General features: G+C 38.4%; 1 protein-coding gene across 1 annotated transcript in view; it reads right to left on the reverse strand.

The window, feature by feature from the left end:
• Nucleotides 1–23,900, reverse strand: part of CDA (cytidine deaminase) — a 32,573-nt gene extending 8,673 nt beyond the window's left edge. Inside the window, exons 1-3 of the mRNA XM_012545501.3 lie at nucleotides 23,589–23,900; nucleotides 7,161–7,272; nucleotides 261–318 (exon numbers count right to left, since the gene is read on the reverse strand). Coding sequence (XP_012400955.1) covers nucleotides 261–318; nucleotides 7,161–7,272; nucleotides 23,589–23,766 — 348 coding nt within the window. The 5' untranslated portion in view covers nucleotides 23,767–23,900. The remainder of the gene's footprint in view (nucleotides 1–260; nucleotides 319–7,160; nucleotides 7,273–23,588) is intronic.
• Nucleotides 23,901–24,614: the final 714 nt, after the last annotated feature.

The following is a 24,614-nucleotide window of genomic DNA, read 5'->3' on the forward strand; positions in this document are numbered from 1 at the left end:
GGGGCTTGTGAGCTAGAGTACTAATCAGCAGGTATATCACGTAACCAGTGATTCAGAACTGCCATGATTGTGGAGGAGAACAGATAAGATGCCTTAAGAATCTAAACTCCTTGAGGGCAGGAATTATTTACTTCAGTGTTTAGCAATAGTACCTGGAACATGGCAGAACCTCCATAAATGTTTGCTGAATTTGTCGAATTGGAAGGCAGAAGAGCAACTATTCACTCAGTCTGGAAGATTCAAAAATAGACAAAACTCACCTCTCTCATTACTTGTCTACAGGCTCCACATGGTGTGATAAAGTCATTCGTCAAGTTACTAGGAAAGCAAAGCAAAGAATCCATCAATTAAGTCATTATCTAACAATGAGCTCACTAATGGGATCATTCAACTAGACCAAGGGGCTCAGGTGATGCTACCCCCATGTCATTCTGTCTTTTAACATTATACCTTCACATATGGATCCTCAACACTGAGAATGTTCTCCCTTCTTTTATATTCTCCACTCCCCACCAGAGACATGAATTTCTACTTAATGGGCCTTTTCCACAAGACTTTTTCTGTCTGTGCTCCTACTGGAAATAATTTTGTATATGAGGCAGCTGGCTGGTACAGAGGTAGGACATGAAGCCTGGAGTTCGAATCTGGACTCAGGTAATTACTAGCTATATGATTCTGGTCAAGTCACTTAACCTATTTCCTCATCTGTAAAATGGGGAAAATAATGGCACCTACTTTCTAGGATTGCTATAAGGATTAATTGAGATACTCTTTGTGAAGCACTTAGCACAGTGTCTGGAACATTAGCTATTATATGGGACTGTTAGCTATTATATACTTCGGACCCACTTGCCTAATTCCCTCTTTCCCATTAGAATAGAAGGAAACAGCAGAGATGATTTCCTTTTTTTGTTTGTTTCTTTTTGGTTTTTGGAGGGGTGGCGATTCCTAGCACCTGAGCATAGTGTCTTGTTGTACATAGTAGATGCTTAATAAATGCTTGCTTTTAAAATGATGAAACAAAAGTCATTCAATTAAATAGCACCTCAAAATAAAGATTAAGGGGAAATCTTCCAAATATACTTAGGGATACAGCCTTTTCATAGATTCCCACACTGCCAATGGAAAAGGGAAAATGCATAAGGAATATAGTAACTAGGGAACACTGGTGAGAGATTTCCTTGCTAAATTTAGTTGAATCAAATAAACAAGTATTAATTAAACCTTTATTCTGTGATCAGCCCAAAAGGAAGCACAAAAATTAAACAAGACAGCCCTTGCCTTCACAGAGCTTATGATTTAACCATAAGATTATAGCTTTAGAACTAAAAAGGTTCTTAGGGGTTATTTAATCCATTCTCCTCATTTTATAGATGAGAAATTTAGGGCTCAGAAAGATTAAATAATTTGTCCTGAATCACAAAAGGAGGAAGTTGCTAAACAAAGCCTAGTACTTGTACTCCAAAATCTGCCTTTCGTTAGAGTGATTAGATATAGACCTAAATAACTAATAATACAAAATGGATGGGGATTCATGTATAAGCAGAGTACAAAATACTGTTAAGTCAGAACTGTGGCATCTCAGAGCAGGACAGGGCTTCAGAAGGCATTGAGTCTAGACCCTGACTGAGCAGAAACTCAGTACAGCTTCTTAGACAAGTGGTCAGAAAAGCCTGTGCTTGAAGACCCTGGTTAGGAAAATCTGGCTACTTTGGATCCTCTTTGATTGTTAGAAAGCATCTCGATGTCAAACTTAAACTTGTTGCTTTGCAACTTCCATCCACTACTTTTAGGGAGAGATCATAACCAGTTGAGGTTGAAAGGGAAGGGTTCTTGAGGTGGACTGGAGGGAAGAGTGACTTCAAAGAAAGACAGACCTCGAAGGACAGGATGCCAAGAGATTGAATCGAGGGATCCAGAAGATAAGATTATGGGACACAACCCAGTTTGCCCCGAGTTCCATACTCTTTAAGAAGGAAGTGAATCACTCTGCTAAATAATTCAAGAATCACAAGGAAGTGAGGCAGATGATGGACAAACCAATAAAGAGGCAAACCTAGGATTGACATCAGGGAACACGGTCTTAATAATCAGAGCTGTCCAAGAGTACAATAGGATGCTTGGGAGGTCGTGAGTTGTCCCTTGCTGGGGGTCAGTAAGCAAAGGCTGAATGACTACTTGTCGGGTATAGCCTATCAATGAGAATTCTAATACCTCATCCTACACTTATTATTGTGTCCTTGGGCCAGTCATAGCTCCAGTATTCTCATCTATAAAAGGGAGACAAGGACAACTGTAATATCCATGTCGTAGAGTTAATGTATTTTTCCAATGAGGATGAAGCATTTTATAAACCTCAAAGGGATATAGTGATATAGAGGCAATTCTGGAGTTGCAGATTAGACTAAATGATTTCTAGGGTTCTTCAAATTCCCTTTCACATTTTATGAAACTGCAGATCTACTTTGATATGAATGAATTAGAGAGGCAAGTTCTCTACTCATATGGCACCTACCCTGAGTTCACAACTTCATCATCTTTTGGCTGAACCATTAAAATAGCCTCCTAATTGGCTCCTTGCCTCAAGTCTCTCCCTATATCTTCCTTCTCCAGTCGTCCTCCACATAGCTATTAAGGGATCTCTCTGGCTATGTCTTTCCTCTACTCCATAAACTCCAGAGATTCCTATCACCTCCACGATCAAATATAAACTTCTCTGTCTTTTAAAGCCTTTTATAACCCAAGCCTTTCCTGTTTTCCAGTCTTTTTATACATTACTTCTCTTCTTGACCTTTATGGTACAACCAAATACATATTATTGCTCTTCCTCATACATGACATCCATCTTCTATTTTCATGACTTTTCTACATGCATGGGATATATTCTTTCCTTATTTCTGTTTTTTGGAATCCCTAGTTTCCTTCAAAATAGCTCCCATTAAGAGGTAGCCAGATGGTGCAGTGGATAGAGCACCAACCCTGAAGTCAGGAGGACTTGAGTTCAAATCTAACCTCAGACACTTAATACTTCCTAGCTATGTGACCCTGTGCCCAGTGACCCTGGGCAAGTCACTTTAATTGCCTGGGGAAGGGGGGGGGGAGACAGTTCAAAATTAGCTTCCATGTGAAATCTTTCCTAATCCTCTCACTCTTAATTTCTCAGTGCCCCTTTCCTCAAAATTACATCATTTTTATTTTATATACATCTATTTCCCTTGAACAAAATCTAAGCTTCCTGAGGGCAAGGATGTTTCATGATCTTTTTACCCTTAGTGCCTAGCACAGAAGATCAGAGGAACAATGGATAGAGCACTGGGCCTTAGGTCAGGAAAACCTGAGTTCAAATCCAGCTACACTTATTAGGTGTGTGACCCTGCATAAGCCACCTAACCTCAGTTTCCTCATGTGTAAAATAGGGATAATAGTAGCACCTCTCTTCCAAGGTTGTTGTGAGGTTCAAATGAGATAACAGTTGTAATGGGCCTGGCACATGATAGGGGGCTATATGAATATAAACTATTATTAGTAGTGGTAATTTCCTACTAAATGACGATCGATTGTTGCACAGGAATATTCCAAATGAACCAGTTTATTGAGACTGATTGCTCACATTTATAAAATTTTAAAAGCATTATGTGCCTGTAAATTCCTTGGCATGGGAAGCTAAAGGCATTATGAACATGCAAAATTCAGAGACTGAGGGTCTCTGTAGACAGAACTCTTGTACCGATTTGTCTCTGCATAGGATAGTGTTTCCAAAAACCTTATTTAATAATTTTCAACCTTGAAATGGTGGCCTGAAACAGTGGAAAGAACCTGAATTTGTAGTTAAAAGATTTGAGTTTGAATCCTGATTTCTCAGATGAAGAATCTAAGAGTCAAAGAGAGACGTGACTGGCTCCTCCAAAAATTTCCCTTGCAATTACTTTGCACATACTCATATATATAACTATTGTCTTCCTTAGACTCTAAGCTCTTTAAGGACAAGGACCATTTCATTTTCAATGCCTGGCATACAGTTGGCATTTAATAAATGCATGTTGTTTCATAGCTTATATTGGTAGGTCTTGAGAGACATTGGAAGAGCTACATGGCATAGTGGTCCTGGAATCAGGAAAACTCCTCTTCCTGAGTTCAACTCTGGCCTCAAGCACTGACTATCTGTTTATGACCCTGGACAAATCATTTCACCCTGTTTGCCTCAGTCTCCATCTGCAAAATGCACTGGAGAAGAAAATAACAAACCACTAGTTATGTGATCTTGGATAAGTCATTTCACCCTGTTGGCCTCAGTTTCCACATCTGTAAAATGAACTGAAGAAGGAAATGGCCGACCACTCCAGTGTCTTTTCTGGGGTCAGGAAGAGTCAGACTTACTGAAATAACTGAACAACAACCGCATGAGAGACATCAAGGCATAGGGGAGAGGTGTCAGAAATGGGATGACTTGGGTTCAAGATCTGCCTCTGATAAAAACTGACTGTGTGACCCTGGACAAGTCACTAAATGGCAAGGTAAATGAAGTGTGTTGAGTTTGGAGTCAGGAAGAGCTGAGTTTAAATACTCAAATATTACCTCAGATATTTGGCAGTTGTGGGACCTTCACCAAATTACTTAACCCTTTCAAGACTAAATTTCCTTATTTATTTATTTATTTATTTTTGGGGGGGAGGGGTAAGGCAATTGGGTTATGTGATTTGCCCAGGGTCATACAGCTAATAAATGCTAAGTGTTTGAGACTGGATTTGAACTCAGGTCCTCCTCATTCCAAGGCTGGTGCTCTATCCACTGTACCAGCTAGCTGTCCCCTAAGTTTCCTAATCTAAAATGAGGGTGTTGGATTTGACAGCTTCTAATTTTATAATTCTATGATTTAAGCTCTCAAGACCACCCCTCTGGCCCCAGACAACCCAGAATGATCAATACACAGCAAATGGCGATCTGCATTGGTGAAGAGACTTTCCTCACTGGAAGCTCCTTGTACCAGGGACAAGGCAAAGTCATCTTGCCAGTAAATGGTAGAGCTGGGCCTTGAACTCCTGAGCCAAGACTTCTTTTACTTCCCTACTCCACAATTTTCCAGAGGTGAATTCTAATAAGGAGGAGGGCATTCCGCATTCTCTTTGCAATATGGAATAAGTGACCAGAGCAATCAAGAGGTGAATTTTGGCTCCGGGAAGCAGGCAGATAATAAGCAGCGTGGCTGGATCCTGGAGATGTGTGTGGGCTTTGTTTAAATAAGATAGATTTGCTAATCATGGCTGGGACCTCTTTCTTGGATGCCAATAATAACCTAGAGCAAACACCCATAGGGAGGTGAGCAGTGGGTGGAGGGGAAAGGGAGATGTAAACAACTCGATCTGCCACATCATTAGCCTTTCCATGGCTCTGGCCTTATTTTCCCAAATATGATTAATTTCTTGGATTCGGTTCTGAAATTGTCATTTTTTTACTCTACTCTCCTACCTTCTGTGAAATGTAATTTGCATCCTAATTCCAGTTCCCTGAGACAAAATGTTCCTGGCAAGTCATTATTTGCTCTGGCCCGAGTTAGTGAGGACCTGAAATCACCACAGCAATGTGGCCTAGAGGAGAGGCGTTCACAGCGGAAAGGAAGAAGGCCACTCAGATCCCCCCAGCCACCGTCTCGGGTCACTGCAGATGGACAGAACCCACTCCCTGGGTCTGAACTTGTTGGTGTTGGGGGCTGACAACAGAGGGAGGAAAAAGCCAGCACGGGTTGGAGAATATTTTTCAAGAAATATAGCTTTGTTTCTTTAAAAACACAAACAAACATGTAGATTCATGGTCTTTTGGAAGCTTGAAAGAGATCACAAGATCATTCAGTCCATCTCATTTTGCAGAATAAGGATCAGAAGAAATTATTTATGTAAGGTCATAGAGCAAGGACAAGAACCTATCTCCTCACTCCCAGTGACTGACTCTTTCCTCTCTGCCTTCCTCTTTTCTTTCTTCCCTCCCTACTTTTTGCCTTTTTCTCCCTCTCTCCTTTTCTCTCCCCTTCCTTTCTCTCTTTCTTCCTCTTTCCCTTTCTTCATATTTTCTTCCTTCTTCCCTCTTTTTTCTCTCCTTCATTCTTCCCTTCCTCCTTTCCTCTCTTCCTTTCTTCTTTCTTTTTTCTCTCATTCCTTTCCTCTTTTCCTCTGACCCCTTCTTCCTTCCTCTCCTTTTTTCTTTTCTCTCACTCTTCTTTTCTCTTTCTATTCCTTTCTCTCTTCCTTGTTCCTTTTCTTCTTCCCTCTTTTCCTTTCTCCTTTTCTTCATTCTTCCCTTCCTCCTTATCTTCCACTCTCTTTTTTCCTTTCCCCTTCCTCTCTCTTTTCCCCTTACTTCCTCATTCTTCCCTTTCTTCCTTTTCCCTTTCTCTCTTCCTTTTTTCCTCCTTTCCCTCTCTCTTATTAAAAACAACTGATGTCTCTTGTATTTTTAAACATATCATTTCCTAAACATACTGCTCTCATCCCCATTGAATCTTCACTGATAAGCAAGAAAAAGTCAAGCAAACATATCAACAGAGCAAATAATCAACAAATCAACCATGTAAAACATTTGACGTTTCCCATCTCTCTATGGAGAAGAAGGACACGTGCTTCATCATATCACACTACTTTTTAGGAGCAAAGGGCTTAGAGGTGGAAGGGATTTTAGAAACAATCAATTCCCATCATAAAAGCTGAAAGAGACATCTAATTCGATCCCTTAGTTGTTATCGTTTGTTGCTGCTGTTTTTATAGAAGGGAAAACTGAATCCAAGGAGGTTGGATGATTTGCCCCAATTTTAGCAAGTAGCAGAACTGGAGGATTCAAATTAAGGTCTTAGGTCTTCTAACTCCACATCTATTGGTTTGTTTCCTTACTAAGCCACATGATCTCTTGTTTATACTAGTCCATGCTTTGTCCCTGTTAGTTATTCTGGCTTATATTATCACTGAGGTCTTTTCAGGTATCCTCTACTGAATAAAAAAGAATAATTCATTGTATATGACATTCTGGGTTTTAAGGCACCTTCCCAGCTATAATATTCTGCTTTAGCAGCCTGCCTTCTAAGGTTCTCTCCCAGCACTGGCATTCTGTTTTCTAAGGTCCCTCCAGTTTTAGCCATCAATCTATCACTCCGTGAATTAGTCTTGGGCACTCACCTGGTAATGGCAATAGCCCGGAACTTTTTGTGTCCTTCCGAGATGGCCTTCTGAATGGCAGTGCGTTCTGCACAGATGCCTAATGGGTAGGCGGCATTTTCTATGTTGCATCCTGGGGACATGAGAATACAATTGATCAAATAGCTGGCTGAGGAGATATCTCAAAGAGCCCAAGTCAAAAAGAAAGATGATTCTTGAAAGATATGTGTGTGAACATATGTACATATGCATATATCTATATATGTATACATAAATATATCTTTGCTTAACTATAGTTTGCTTCAGGAAGATGGGGGCATAAAGGGGAGGGGAAAGAGTAAAGTAAAAAAAAAAGTGTGCAGCAGAAAAAAGTACCTACAAGGAAGTGAAGAAAAGATGGACACTCGAATATAATTTCTTCTACTATTACATATCATTTCTTGAATTGGAAATTTATTGTTATATATTTTAAATCTTCCCTGATGTTCTGCTGGGCACATGGCAATGTTTTGTTTTGTTTTCCTTTTTTTAAAAAAAAAATTCTGTTTTTAAATATATGTATATATATTTAAAAACAGAATTATATAGATAAAGCAAAAATAAATAAATAAAATTTGCATTTTGGGGTGAAATGTTTTTGGGGAAAAAAGGGGGTTTCTTTAAATCAATACAAAGCATTCAGATTCTAAAATACTGCCAAGGGATTATCACAGACCCTGGTGTAATGGGCATACAAAGTTAAACAAAAGGAAGGGAATCTGGATATTGAGGGAACTGGAAACCATGTCATAAAAGGAAAAGTTAAAGGGCCTGAAAACATTTAACTTGGAAAAATAAAGATTTCAGGGATACACAATAGCTTCTCCAGATACCTAAAGAGCTGTCAGGAACAGTGGGGGGCGGGGGGGGGGGGGAGTTGCAGAGGCAGATTTCAGTTTGAAAAGGAAAGCCTTCCTAATGATTGGAGCTTTGCAGCAATGGGATGGCCTGTCTGGGGATGGGGAGGGTGGAGAACTTTTCCTAGTCACTGAAAGTCTTCAACCAGAGGCTGGACCACCACTTGTCAAAGAGGGAACAACACCTCCAAGGAAATAAGGCAAAAAAAAAAAAAAAAAAAAATGCACAAACATATGGAGGAGGAGAATGATAACAATGGGAGATATCAGAGGAGGCCTCTTATAGAAGGAGGTGACACTGGAGCCTGGAGGGAACTAGAGATTCTAAGCGTGACCTCTTAGAATATGAAAAGGAAGAACATTCCAGGTATGAAGGAGAACCTGTGTAAAGGTGTGGAAGTGGGAGAAGGCATGGGGACCATCATGGATACCAGCATGTATGAGGAGAAATAACTTGAAATCAGTCTGGATTCGTAAGCTTGAGCCATACAGTAAAGAGATTTCAATTCCAAACAGAAGAGTTTGTACTTTATCCTGGAAACACTGCAGTGTTCTGAGCAGGGAATTGATATGTGTCCTTTTGGAATACAAAATTGGCAGCTGTGTGGAGGATATATTGGAGAAGGGAGACACTAGAGTTAGAGACACCAGCTGGTGAATGGTTAAATGGACTGAAGCCTGGAAAGAAATGCTGCACTGCCAATAAAAATGATATTTAAATGGGGGAGACTTCTGTGATTCTGGTCGTAAGGGAAGTGCCAGAGGGTACTCTCTACATGGAAGTGGATTATCACTATCCCTTAGTAAATGAATATATTTGAGAGAATTGCTAGGGGCACATAGAGCTTACGTGATTTGACCAGGATCACATCCTAAGATAGTGAGAAGAGGCAGGAATGACTTTTGCGATGACTAGCCTGGCACTGTCTCCATTTTGCCACGTCAATTAAAAATACAAAACATGAAAACATGAAAAAAAGTAAGAAATGGTAATGTAATCCAATGACCATTTATTAAGCATCAGCTGGGTACAAGGTCTCCCTGGTTGGTGCTAGGAATATAGATAAAACAAAAACAACAAAACCAAAACAGATCCTGACTTTAAGAATCTTACATTCAGGGCAACTAGGTGGCGCAGTGGATAGAACACCAGCCCTGAAGTCAGGAGGACCGAAATTCAAATTTGATCTCAGATACTTAACCTGTCCTGACTGTGTGACCCTGGGCAAGTCACTTAAGCCCAATTGCCTCAGGAAAAAAAAAAGAATCTTATATTTTATTAAGGGGAGGATTTAGATGAAATAATATTAAAGAAACAAAGCAGAATGAGAACATAATGACAGACAGATGGCTGGCTGGATAAAGATAAAAAAGTTTGGAGAGGGAAGAATAAATAAAGAACAGAGAGATAGAAGGATAGATACAGACAAAAAGAAGGGATAGATATGAGAATAAATAAATGAAGAGATAGATGGATAGAGAGCATTTGGATTGAAAGAAAGAAAGATAGACAGACCAATGGATAGAGAAGAGAAGCATGAATGGATAAATCGATAGGTAAAACTTGTATTAAGTACTTACATAAAGCAAGGCACTACTACATTCCAGGAATACAAATAAGTGCAGCTCCTCCAGAGAGCCTTCCCTGCTCCTCAGGTCAGACATCCCAGAGCACTTGGGGTTCATATCTCTAATATCCTCATATGCAATGTGATGTGCAATATTGACATGAGCTGGTGTTTCGGAAAGGCAGCACAATACAGTAGGAAGAGTACTGGATTTGAAATAGGAGAACCCAAGTCTGAATCCTGCCACTTGTTAGTATCTTATTAGTATTATTAATTCTCCTATTTCAAATTCAGCACTTATTTAATCTAGGGCAAGTCACTTAGCTGCCTTGTCTTTGTTCTTTTATTTATAAAATGAGAGGATTGGATTTAGTAACCTCCAAAGTGCCCTAAATTTATGATCCTGTGATCCCTTTGCTAAATAGTGACCTTGAAGACAAGAACTGGAGAGCTACACTTTGTATCCTCCACAAAATCGAGCCCAGTGTTCTACACAGAATAGATGCTCAAAGGTATGTGAAGGGAAAGCTACATACACAATATCTATAGGTATGAACTGACCTGCCTTATCTTTCATTCAGTCAGCAAGCATTCATTAGATGACAGCTAGATGGGGCAGTAGACAGAGCATTAGCTATAAAAAGTTGGGAAGACTTGAGTTTATATCTGACCCTAAATGTTTATTGGTTGTGTTACCCTGGATATGTCACTTAATGTCTGCTTGCCTCAGTTTCAGCATCTATAAAATGGGGATAATAGCAATAAATAACTCTCAGGATTGTTCAGAGGATCAAATGAGATAAAATGTATAACTCTGCAAACTTTAAAGTTCACTACGAGGGCTGACTGATGTTATTTTTATTAATCTATATTAATAAATTATATATTTATAAATAATAAATTTAATTAAAATAAATCCTATATTAATTAATCAATTAAATAATCAATCTCAGTAGAGAGATTAATGAATAAAGAGAATAAAATAAGACAGAGAAGACAACCAATAAATTGTTAAGCTGTCAATAAAAATCTATTAAGTACCTACCATAAGCAAACACTGTGTAAAGTACTGAAGGCACAAAGATAGGCAAAAGACAATATATTAAGACATATTGAATATGCGTAAAGGACAGGAACTTTGGAGAAATATACTTAAGGCTCAGTATGACTGATTTAGTCCTATAACAAGGTGTTAACTCAGTGGAATTGATAATACAATGATTATCTAGTTTACCATGGTGATTAGTAGTTCTCTAGTTCAGTATGATTGATTTAATCTTACAACAAATAATGGTTCCCTAGTGATAAAATGATTGGTTTATATTCAGTATATTATAATGATGTAATGGTAATAAAGTATATAAGCTGGAGCTCAAGCTCTCAGACTCAGACACGACTTCAAGACAGAGACTGTTGTGGTGACTCTTCTGCTTTCTCCACTGAGACCAAATCCTGTCTGAAGGTCCTCCAGAAAGCTAGCCAGGCCCCAAGTGAAGGAGACAGACTGTGCAGAAGATAATAAAGAATTTGGACTTTATCCCTGGCTATTCCTGTGGTGATTACTCTGCTAAAATGAAGACTGGTCCCAAGACCTCTAGAAAGCTTACCAGAACTTTATAAATATGGAACTGTATTATTGTATTTTGGAGGGCGTTTATTTTTGAGTTGTTTTATTTTTGAAGAAATATATTCTTAAGTTTTGTGTTTTATGGAAAATGCATTCTTGAATTGTTTTATTTTGGAGGAATGCAGTCTTATTTTTGGGGAAAAGGTAGAATGGGGCATCTAGGTGGCACAGCAGATAGAGCACCAGCCCTGAAATCAGGAGGACCTGAGTTCAAATCTGGTCTCAGACACTTAACACTTTCTAGCTGTGTGAGCCTGGGCAAGTCACTTAACCTCAATTGCCTCAGCAAAAAAAAAAAAAAAAAAGATAGAATAGAGAGATTTCAAACTTCTGATATCAAGGGTGTAGAAAACTTCGTGTCAATAGACTCTTCTATTTTTGAGTGTTGACTGGGAACCCTGAATGATTGAGAGTATCTTATCAATAGTCATATAGCTTTTATGTATCAGAGACAGAACTTGAACCTGTTAAACACTACTCCAAGAAATCTTTCATTGTTGTAAACAAATATTTAATTGATTTTAGTGGAATATTAAGCTTCTAGAGGGGAGGGATGTGTCTCACTTTAATTTTCTATCAATTAGTGCTCAGGTCAGTGCCTGGCACATAACAGGAGCTTAATAAATGCTTGTTGATTGTGTTTTTGTTTTTTGTGGTTAACAAAGAGACAATTAAAATTAAGTGACTTGCCTCGGGCAATACAGCTAGTAATCGTTAAGTGTCTGAGGCCAGATTGGAACTTTTGACTTTAGAGGTAGTGCTCTGTCCACTGTGCCATTTAGCTACCTCAACTATGTTGTTGTTTAGATTAAGTATATAGAAATCTTTTATTATTGGGTTTTCCCCACCTTATATAAGAGGTTTCAGGCTGACTAACTTCCTTCCATAAACTTTTAATAAATGGATACTTATTATGCAAAGCTCTCTGCTGTATTCAGCAAAAACAGAGATAAATAAACAAGAAGTGGTTCCTAACCACAGTATAATATTTAGACAGTTTCATCATTACACCATCATTTTTACAGACTGTCCCTTAGAACACACAAAGAACAGAATGGCTTGCAAAACTCAAGAGTTTCCTACTGATGGGGAAGGTTATACAAAGGAAAGGAAGTAAATGAAAAACACTCCTCTGAGTCACAAGCTGAGCCCTGCTATGACTCAGCCTGGAACAACTATAAAAAGCTAATCCCAGAAATTTTCTCCAAATACTTAGTGCTGTTCTTCAGTTTTTACTCAAACTTGGACTTGGCAGTATAATGGTGTGGAAAGAGTCCTGGGTTGGCACTCAGAAACTCTAGGTTTCAATTCCAATTTGACTGTTTACCTCTGGGATCATGAGAGCCTCAGTTTCCTTTCCTGTATAATGGGTACTATAATGGGGACAATAATCTTTGTACTCATGCATCTCATAAGGATATTATGACAAAATGACACAGCAGGAATTAGCATTATCATTATTCATAAAAAATTATTATGTTATCTTGACAAACAGGAATCTGGAAAGCACTGGATGATTTTTTCAAAAATTTTAAGCAGAATGCTTCTTGGATTTTTGCTATTGCCAGTGATTGCTTTGTACCCCACTCCTATTTATCTCTACTTCCCCAGGTGGATCTATTTTGAATAGTCTGTCACTTGTGAATATTAGGAGATCCAAGACTTTGGCTCACCATCAAACTTTAGTCATGGAGAGATGAAATCTTAGGACATAGAAAATCAGAACATGGAATATTAGAGCAGGGAGGAAATTTTAGATCACCTGGCTCAATTACTTTATTTTACAGATGGAATCCTAGAGAACAATAATCCTTTTCTTCTAAGGGTGAAGAAACTGAGACCCAGAGAGAAGTTCATGCCTCAGGTCACACAGATAGTTAATAGCAGATGTGTGGGGAAGGGAAGGGAAAACAAAGTTTTTTTGCTCCTTCAGCCTTCTTTTCACTCTACTAGAGTGGACAGACCACTAGATTTGGAGTCAGGAAGATTATCTTCTTGAGTTCAAATATAGCCTCAGGCAGCACTTACTAGCTGTGTGAACCTGGGCAAGTCAGCCAACCTCTATTTGTCTCAGTTCCTCATGAATGGGTTAAATTGAGTGAAGACCTCTCATGGGAATATGATCCTGAACTATACTCTGTGACTTGAGACTTTACAATAACAAGGTGAGCTATAAGTAAAAATCTGCAGGTGTTGTATTGTCTTGGAGGAATATTTCCCCTCCTCTTTCTCCTACCTCTTAACATTTAAAGGAGATGAGGGCTTTGCGAATTCAGCTAACAGAATTCTTATCCAAGAATGTCTGCTTGTATAGCAGTTCTTGAGAGAAATTTAAATTAAGAGTTCATTATCTACTAATATTCTCTGGGATAGATTTCTGCATTTAGAATGTAAGCCTGGACTCCCCCAAACAATAAGAGAAAATGTCTGGAGATGAGGGTGTGAGAGATTTCTGCATTTTGGGTCTATTTAATCTTGTGTTTTGTAGTTTGTGCTTTGTACTCCTCTACTGACACTTTGTTGGGAGTTGCCCTTTCTCCAGAGATCATTATAAATCCCCTTTTTTGCTTTTTTTTTCTTTGAGGGTTTCTGATTTTAATTTGGGTAAAGGTCACTGTCCTACAGTTTTGGGGGCTTGTCCGGGATATTTCCTATTTGTGAAGGGTCTCTTCCATACTGAATTCATAGGCAAAAGCCCTCTGGAGAATTCTCTGGTGATCCTTTGACTCAGCTCTGAAACTCCCACTCTGATCAGGTAAACTCCCAAAGAGAGATACTTGGAGAAAACAAAAACAGATGTGGGCTAGCAAAGATAGAGGATTAATTCTGTTTAGGAGACAAGCCAGCAGAAAAAGTTTGGAATTGATTGAGTAAATTGTGCACAACTCAGGTGGGAGAGAAACTAGTGAAGGTGGAGTAGATTGGGGGGAAATAGACGGTAAGCAATTCAAGTCTGTAAGAGAACTTTCCTTTTGCCAAGAATTGGTGAACTGCCTGTGTGACTGGAATTAGTAGATACTTAAGTGATTAAAGTCTATAAAGTACTTTCATTTCCCTTTAGTAAGATCTGGTGATTAAGGAGGATAAGATACTGTCAACCTTGGACAATTTAGCTGACTGTAAAAAACCTATCTACTGTCCTGGGAAAATAGCCTTTTGGAAGAATTGGGATGAAGTACCAAAATGTATAGAGATCAAATACTATTCTTTGTTTGGACACTCACTTGAAGGAACTATCCATTCTTCCCCACCCCTGTAAGGAATGAGTGAAAATTCAAAGGAGCCTTCAATATTCAGCCTGCCAGCTCCAGAACTCCTCCTCACTTCCACCCTAAGGTGTAACCAAGAACAGGAGCTTGATTAATTTAGAAAAGCAGTTTGTGTTTGTGTATGTAAGAGCTTGTGTTTTGTCTTCTGTGTTTCTCTCAGTCAGCCATCTGGCTGTTTGGAATTTTAAAATGCTTGTTTTATACATAGACTTGTGCAAAAAGTTTTTAGCTAGAGAGAGGAGGGGCTAGTTCTGAGATAGAGAAAATTTTAAACTGCCACACCAAAAAGAACTGCCCCCAACCTGACATATTTCTATGGACCTAGAATTGGTCAACTTGGGTCTGCAGCACTATCTCAGTCTAACTGGACTTAGTTTATTGTACATCTTTGACATGCCCCTCTGGCATTTCTGGCATAGAGGATGGGTTAGTTACTAGGCCATAGACCTGCAGCCAGACACCTGGATCCAAATTGCTCTGGCCGTCTTTCTCAGGGTCCTAAAATCTGCCAATTTTAATTAGCCCTGTAGACAGACTTCAAGGGGCAGTTTTCTGCCAATTTAAATTTTGGTGCCTGTTTAAATTGAAATTCTGATTCTGAAATTGTATGAGATAATTACTATTAACTAGTGTATGCTAAAATTGTGATTTTAAGATTTTAGAAATGTATTCAATAATATTGAAGTATTGCTATTGGAAATTGAAATCTGTATTTGGTTTGATTTTAAGCGAAAAAAATATTTTTGGTTCTCTGGCAACTTGCCTAAAGAGGTTTTATGTTTGCATCTCCTAATTAGATGAAATATATTTAAACTACTATGTTGCTTGCTAAATCATATATTGGGCAATTTGTGAAAACTGCATGAACTGTGCTTTAATATTTTGTCAGCCTAGCTGCATATGTAGTATGAATTTTGTGAAATTTGGTCCAAATTAATTTAGATATTCTGAATATTAAGGTTTGTCTTGCTAAAGTAAAAGCAAGAAAATTTGGTGTATAGGGCTATGTATAATTGCAAAACAAATTATGTCTGAAAAGTGTGTAATATAAATATAAATATAAGATAAATAAAAAGGTATTGAGGAAGTCCTCCTGTAGAGAGAGGGTGCCTGATTCCAAAACATTCAAATAGTTTTAATGAAATGACATTTCATTTCATGGGGAAGAGGGGGAGAAGAGGAGGAGGGAAGGAGAAGGATGGGTGGAAAATTTGCCCAGGCTGTACTGTTTTAAGAGGGGTTAGTGGAATGACATTGGAACAAATTGTGCCTAAGTATGGATGATAAAGGAACATATTTTACTTCTAAGATGTTATAAGAAATAATGGGGAGGATTGCAAATTGTGTGGCAATTCCATAAACTGGGACATCTGCTCTCATCAAGAAAAGTAGAAGGAATGAATCTGAGTCTTAAGACAGAGAAAACTAAACTGATGTTAGAGACTATAATTGCTTGGACCAAATGTTTGCCTATTGCTTTGTTAAAGAATTACTGCCCCCAGGAGTGATCTGGAACTTTCCTCATATGATATTGGCTCATTTTATTTAGGAGGAAATTTGAAACAAAGGATAAGTTTTAAAGGAATTATACTGGCAGTGTCCTCATCCCTTTTAGCCCTTAGGACAATACCTTTAGAGTGTGCAGTTCCAGGAAAGTGGGTGCTTACTAAGTCCTGGAGAGTGGGAAGGACCTTACCAGATGCTACAGATGACTGAGACTGCAATCTGGAGGCTGAGAACAGCAGGCTTAAAGGACCTGTGGAAGAACCTCAAGAATGGACTGTTAAGGATAATTTATAACCTCTAAAATTGACTTTGCAATCTGGAGAGTGAGAACACCAGGCTTAAAGGAACTGTTGAAGAATCTCAAGAATGGATAATTTATAACCTCCAAAATTGACTTTGCAGTTAGGAACGTTTTGGTGGGAGGGGAGATTAATTGTGCTTAGAGGAATTTTTAATATTGGTGTAGTATCTGTTATTTATATTTCTAGAAAACTTCATGGAGACTCCTTGATTGGAGGAAGTTGAATTAACATTTTTTACAATGAAGAAATTATTTATATTAATTCTGATAGGGTTCTTTAATGTGAAATTAGGACAGTGTATTTTATATTCTATTTGAGTTTTAATTGGTTTGTATTGAGTCATTTTAAAGCTGTTCCCTTGTTTAGGGAGATTCTGAAAACAGTGGTTTATGTCTGTCCCTTTGAACATGGTTAATACCTGAACATGTTTCAATATGGATTGGTTATCGAGCATCTTAAAGTAAAATAATTTGTGTAATGTTGAATTTTAAACCCATCTACTTAGATATGAAGATAAACTGGGAACTTTCGAGGATGAATCTCTGTTATTAATATAAGTAGGCACAGTCAATACTTATTTAGGAGATGTAATCCTTGAGAGCTAAATTTACCTGAAGCTTTGATTAACCAGATTTGTTATTTGAGATAAAATCTTTTGGTACTGTAGCTGATATTATTTGGAGTTTTGAATTCAGGTATGATTTTCTGATGAATCATCAAGCAAGTAATCCACCATCTGAAAGGAATATGCCACAAGCTACAAGAGAAATGTGATCCTAAATTGTTACAGGTAGAGGTTAGTATCTGGGCAAGAGTTGGGAGAACAACCTTGGCGCCCACTTAAGGTGGGATCCTTCTGACTCAGTTTCCCAGTGGTGTTCATTTGAATAAGAACCTACCTGATTTTTCCTGAGTCTGGCTATAAGGTGGAATTGTTATTGCATACAATTAGCTAAGGATGTTTTATCCATGTATATGCTCTCAGAATGAGGTCTGAAGAGCCAGTTTTTTATTATATCACGTCCCTGCACTTTCCTCTTATAGCAAATTTCTATAAAGAGGGCAAGTGTTCAGTAGAAGCTATGAGCACAATTCAAGTGTGTAAGATCTTGCAATTTCCTATCTGAAAATATGTGGTCATTATATCCTAAATAAGTAACTGAGTTATTTGGCCTAGTCATCTGTCTGTTGCTAGATGCATGTCTGTCTGTTTCTTTCAGCATTTCTGTTGTTGCAGAGACATCTTTATTTGTGAAGAATTACCTACTCTAATTACTGGGAATACAAATGGTTGGGATGATAGATGACCCCAGATGGGAGTTGGGGGTACGGAACCCCAATTTGTATGTTGAATAAACTCATTAGACTCCAGGTCATGGTCGAAATAATTATTAACCAAGGGACAAAGGCACTGGATTTATTAGCAGACCAGGCCACTCAGAGTAGAGAAGCATGACTCCAGCATAAATTAGTAATAGACCACTTGTTAGCTGAAGAAAGTAGCATTGGGAAATTAAATTTTTGCTATGTGAAAATTGGTGATAATGGACAGGTAGTGAAGGAAATTGCCAAAGACTTCAGAAAATTGGCCCATGTCCCACTTCAGACCTGGTCCTCGAATAGATATGATCTAGTTTGCCACCAAATGATGGCAAGCACCAAAGGTTGGGGTTGGGTCATATGAAGAATTCACAATTCTTTAGCAAAGGGTAAGTTTACTTGGAGGAATAGGTTACAGACAAAATGAAGGGATGGCAAATATGAAATAAAGTTGGGAGAATATATGAAAGACAAGTTTCTTAGTGGAACTAACAATTTCCCAGGAGAAAGGGAATATCTCATGAGCTGGGTCATGCCCTTAGCTGACAGGCTAAATCCTGAAAAGGACTTAGCATCCTCAAAGAATTAGCTGTAAGGAGGGGAAGTGGGCTTGGGAAGCATAGTGGAGTTAGGGGAGATGCCATATGTCATGGAGGAAGGGAAAAGACATAAGGTAGAATGCTGTGGTGGACTGACCCAAAGAAGGTAGAAGCCATAGGATGGCCCACAAGTAGGTTTTATATGGAAAATTTAACCTCAGGGACATGACTGGGATTTCCACAGAGGAAAAATTGAACAACTTGGAGGGGAAGATCCTGTTAGACTTAAACCTTTAGAATGTGGGACAAAGAAATCAAACTGCAAAAAGGTTCTTTGCTTCCTGACAAAGATGGACTCCAGTAGAAAAAAAAGGACAGACCCAGAGGAATTAGAGATTGAGAATAAGATGGTTGAGAAAATATATCAAGAATGGTGTGAGAGGTCTTCAAAGGTTAATAAATAAAGAGGAGAGACTGAATGACATAAACTGAGTGAAGATCTCTTAAAAAATGTGACCCTGAACTATGCCCTAATTATGACTTGAGACTTTACAATAACAAGTTGAGCTATAGGTTAAAACCTGCAAGTATTTGAACATAGTCTCCCCCCTCCAGTTTCCCACCTTTTCTTAATTAGCATTTAAGTACTTCTTTTAAAGGTGAAGACGGCTTTGAGAATTCAGGCAACAGAATTCTCTCATCCAAGAATATCTGCAGTTCTTGAGGAAAATTTAAATTAAGAGTTTGATATTTACTATATGTATGAACTACCTGCCATCTAGGGGAGGAGGTGAGGGAAAAGGAGGAGAAAATTTGGAACAGAAGATTTTGCAAGGGTCAATACTGAAAAATTACCTATGCATATGGTTTTATAAATAAAAAGCTATAATAAAATAAAAGAAAAAGTTTGTTATTTACTAATATTCTTTTGTTTCTCGGATATATTTCTGCATTTAGAAAGTAAGCCTGGATTCCAATCCAAGACAATGGGAGAAAAAGTCTGAGGGAAGGGGAGAGAGGGACTTCTGTGTTTAAGATTTATTTAATCTTGTGTTTTGCAGTTTGTGCTTTGCACTCCTCTGTTGATACCTTGTCTATTAGGAGTTACCCTTTCTTGGGAGATTATAATAAATCCCTTTTTTGGCTTTTTTTTTCTTTTTACTTCGAGAATCCCTGATTTTAATTTGAGTAAGGGTCATTGTCCCATACACTCATCTGTAAAATGAGGACACGCAAATGGTAAACCATACCAGTATCTTGGCAAACCAAGAAAACCCTATGGACAAAAATCCATGAGATCACACAGAGTTGAACATGACAAAACAAAAACACCAACAAATATAGATGACACATACATGTAAGTATATACATAACATATATATGTAACAGCCATTCTCCAATACATAAGTAGTCAGTGAATATAAACAAGCAGTTCTCAAAAGAATTGCAAATTATTCACAATAACATGAAAGAATGTTCCAAATTTATAATAATAAGAAAAGGAAAATCAAAAGAACCCTGAGATTCTGTCACCCTGAAAATTAGCCAAGATGACAAAAATGATAAAAATGGAAAGATTTTTGAGATGATATACATTTTAATACATTTTTGGTGGATCTGTGAAGTGGAAAAACCATTTTGGAAAGCAATTTGAAAATTGTGCACATAAAATGACTAAAATATCCAAACCCTTTAAACCAGAGACTAAATCACTAAATTTAAACTTTGAGGATTAAACCTGTTGATAAGAAGAAAGCCTTCATATGCCAGAATATTTATAGCAGCACTTTTTATGACAGTTAAGAACTAGAAGCAAACTAGATAAAACTATCAATCGGGGAATGGCTAGAGAAATAGTGGAGAGTGATTTGACACAGAGGAGAAACTTGTGGGTGATAATAGTTGATTCATCCATGTACCTGTAAAAATGACTCACCTTGACACAGGATTATAAGATTTAGAATCCAAAGACACTTAAAGAACAATCAGTTCTGGATGAGTACTCCTAAAATATTTCATGAACTCCCATTCCCCAGACAAATAATAGTGATGCTATTGGTAACCACTGGTTGAAAAAATACAGGGTGGCGACAAGTTAGTATTAATTGAATAGAACTTTAAAATAAAATATGCACTTTTAAAATTATAAAGCAGCTATATTAATTACAGAAGTATATTTCATAAACAAATGATTTAGATCTGAAAAAGAACTCAGAGATTACTACTTAGTCTGACCTCTTTACTTTACAAATAAAGAAATTGAAACATAATGATAGCCCAAGGTTTTACTGGTAGTAAAAGTTAGAGACAGAATTCAAATTTGGGTCCTTTCACCCCTCCAAATCAAACACTTTATTACAATTTGAAAAATGGTAACCCATAAATGTTGCAAAACATACTATCTATCCAGAGTATAGAAGACTACTATTTGCTAATTTATTGTACTGAATCATTTAATGACTCAGCAGGTCATTGGAATCAATGGATTCTCAGACCCCCTGCAATGAATCCCTAGTCTTCCTCATAAGTCTGAGAATCACAGGTAGTCATTAATCTACTTTTGCCTCTTTGATCTGGCAACTTCAGCAGGTGTTACAGTCTTTGCCTTCTCAGTAGCCCCAGAAAAGAAAGTTCTACCCATCAAAATTCTTGGCATTGTCAGCCAGTCAGTAACAGAAATCGATACGATATTATTAATGGTAATATTAAAGAAGATACATTGCCATGCTGCACCTCAGGACCATGCAAGTCCATCTCACTTACAATTTTAAAACTTCCTGTATAAGTTGTCACCCTCTATTAAAATCTGAGTTCCTTGGGAACTGGGAATGATTCACTTTCCTATTTATATCTCCAGCACTTTGGACAGTGCTTTGCACTTAACAAGTGGGAAACAAAAGCTTGTCCACTGATTAATTGATTGACTTTCCAGATGAGAAAATTGGATGATAGCATTTAGAGTTATAAGGGATGCTAGTCATCACCTCACCACTGTTTTACAGATGAAGAAACTGAGGCCCAGGAATCTTAAGTCATTTGCTCAAAGTTGCACAGATACAAGTTTGTCTCCATCCCCTAGCCACACTTTCCCCCCAAACCTGTCAGAGTAAAAGACAATGGACTCAAATCCAGCAATTCACCCAACTTTACCTTTTGAAGAAATTTGAGTTTTTCCTCTCAGTAGGAGCCGTGCCTTTCAAAGGCTGCCTGAGTAACTTAGACAGGGGCTGATTTCTGAATGAGGAAGTAGAGGAGGGGAAACCCTTGGCTTTAATTCAATAATTAGTTATTAAATACAGGAAAGAATAATCATTTCTTTCAACAACTAATATCTCATATTAAGTAACTAGCTGTGTGCTAGGCACTGAAACAAGCATTTTATAAATATATCTTATTTGATCCTTACAACAATCTTGGGAGAGAAGTACAATACAATGAGGTATAATGTAATGGGGATTTCATTGTAATTATTAATTACTTGAGTATATGACCCATATGTTTGAGGACTAGAATATGGGAATTATAGAGGAAATGATTGTAATTAATTAGCCATAACAGTACAGCTGCCATTAGTACCCCTGCTGTCTCTCAGGTTAATGGGGGCATGCAACTGCTCTTCAGGGTCTAATACAAGGGAGACCAGGCTATCATGGAGACTCATAGAACTGTGTTCAATGGGGCCATGAGGTCATCCAAGCTCTGGATGATATTAATAACAACTGGCATTTACATAGGGTATTATCTCCCTTGTTGGAATTCAGCATGGTTAGTGAAAAGAATACTGCTCAAAACTAGGCACTGACCAACACTTAATATCCTATAGCAAGATAAGGTTGAAATGGGCTCATGATTTAGACATAAAGGATGATTCTATAAACAAATTAGGAGAACAGGGGATAGTCTACCTCTCAGATCTGTGGAGAAGGAAGGAATTTATGGTCAAAGAAGAACTGGAGAATATCATGAAATGCAAAATGGATGGTTCTGATTATATTAAATTGAAATTTTTCTTACAAACAAAACCAATGCAGCCAAGATTGGAAGGGAAGCAGAAAATGGGGGAAACTTCTTATATCCAAGGTTTCTGATAAAGGTTTCATTTCTAAAATATAGAGAATTGTCTCAGATTTATAAGAATATAAGCCATTCTCCAATTAACGAATGGCCCATCAGTTGGGGAATGGCTGAATATGTTATGGTATATGAATGTAATGGAATATTATTCTATAAGAAATCATCAGCAGGATGATTTCAGAAAGGGCTGGAGAAATTTACATGAATTAATGCTAAGTAAAATGGGAAGAACCAGGAGAACACTGTACACAGTAACAGCAACATAGTGTGATGGTCAGCTATGATACTTAACTCTTCTCAGCAATATAGTGATCCAAGATAATTTCAATAGTCTTGAGATGGAAAATGCCATCCACATCCAGAGAGAGAAATTTGGAGACCGAATGTGGATAAGAGCATAATATTTCATCTTTTTTTTTTTTTTTTGCTTTAATTCTTTCTCATGGCTTTTCCCTTTTGTTCTGATTTTCCTTTCACAACATGACTAATATAGACTCATATTATATCTTTGCTCTTATACTCTGTGTTCTTTTATGCAAGAATTATTCTTTGGACCTCTATCATCTCTTTTGTAAAATCACATTTATTGGAATCGAAGGGGTAAGGTTCCTTGTAGCTGTAAATGCTGAGTCTTCACCTCAAAGGACTCATCCCATCCTAATCTCTGAGAACTTGGTCTCTCTCCAATATCTTCAGTCTTTCAAATGAGTACAGAATCCCTTTTCTATTATCCCAACTCCCATCAGCTGAAATACCTAGGTCCTGATGAAGTCCACTCCTCCCCAGTCAGATGCCAAAGAAAAGTCCCTGCATATGGGAAATGAGCAACTTTGCTTTGGTAGTGATGGGGGGGGTGGAGTGGAGGGGAGGAGTGAGAGTGGTTCAAAGAGGTTTGAATCAAACTTCTTTGAAGTGCTCTGTGCCAGGACTGTGAGGACATAACTGTCAGAGAGTAAAATGTTGGGTTTTTAATCTATAATTTAATGTTTTTTAAAGAATCTATTTTTAAAAAGCAAACCACTTTTAACAGCACAAAGCTATCCTACTGAAATGCAATTTTATTTATAAATTGGTTTTAATTGATCTTCTAAGATTTAAGAGTAACCAAAAGAATCTCCAGGAGAAGGCAATGCTCACAGGATTATAGATTTAGAGCTGGAAGAGACCTCAGGGACCATCCGGCCCAAATCCCTAATTTTACAGATGAGAAAAATGAGATCCACTATTTGCCTAGTGTCTTAAGGTAGGATTTGAATCCAAGTCTCCATCCCTCCAAGTCTAGCTCTCCTTCTGTTTTTTTCTATATGTAAGGGCAGGGGATGGGGGAAGGGATGAATTTTGGGCTTACCTGAATAAATCTTCCCATCCTGGGTCAGGAGAGCTGCCCCCACTGGGAAGTTACTGTAGGGACAGTAGGCAAACTTCTTGGCTTCTTGGCCCCTGCTGATGAGCTTCTGAATCTGAGCTGGCTCCAAAGGCTCCCAGGTACTTGGGCACAGATCCAGGTTAACGGGTACTTGGGCCATGGCCTTGACCTTGAGGAACTCTTCTCTCAGGTCAGCAGTAGGCAGGGAGCCGGCAGGAAGGCAGCTGTGGCTGTCTAGTCTGGGATGGGAGTTAGGAACCAAAAGGGTGGTGGCTGGAGCAACTAACAGGAGCCCGGGCTTGGGGCCATAGCTCCACCCTCCCACTCCCCTTCCTCCTCCTCCTCATGGGTGTGTCCTGGGCCGTTTGGAAGAGCACTCGCTAGTAGGTGTGCCTTCAAATGGGCGTGTTTGGATAGAAGTTGGAGTGACCAGTCTCCTCTGACCCAGAAAAAAGGCCGAGGTCTCCCATTGCATAGTGGGGCCATCTCCAGTTGTCCTGATCTACGTCTTGGCATTGGATCCAATTGGCTCTGGAGGAGAAAGTGAGACTAGGGGCTTTGCAGAGCCCTCCCTCATTTAAATCCAAACCCCTTGCAAAGTCAGTTCGGCTTTGAGATCCAAGGGCAAACAACTCCCAGGCTGGGGAGTGAAAGGAAATCCTATATGCTCCTAGAGCCCAAGGGTGAACTACCTAGAGTCCAGGTCTCCCTCTCCACCTTGTGCTCTGGAATTGGGAATCAGTAGCCACCCCAGATGAGAGAAGAAGGGGGAAAGGAATACCTCCCACTCTAAAACTCCGAAGAAGCCCATTTCATTTCACAAACATTTGGAAAATACCATTGCTAGCTTTTGTTTTTATAGCCTCTTTGTACCCAGAGTCATTTCTTGCTGCGCAGAACTTTTAAAAGGGGGGAAGGGGGAGAACAGTTCAGTAAAACCAACAATATCAATTAAGAGGAACTGTTAATATGAAATTCCAAGCTTCAAGTCCCTTATCTCTGCAGAGA

The sequence above is a fragment of the Sarcophilus harrisii genome, chromosome 3 (genome assembly GCF_902635505.1).
Source record: "Sarcophilus harrisii chromosome 3, mSarHar1.11, whole genome shotgun sequence".
Classification (NCBI taxonomy): Eukaryota; Metazoa; Chordata; class Mammalia; order Dasyuromorphia; family Dasyuridae; genus Sarcophilus; species Sarcophilus harrisii.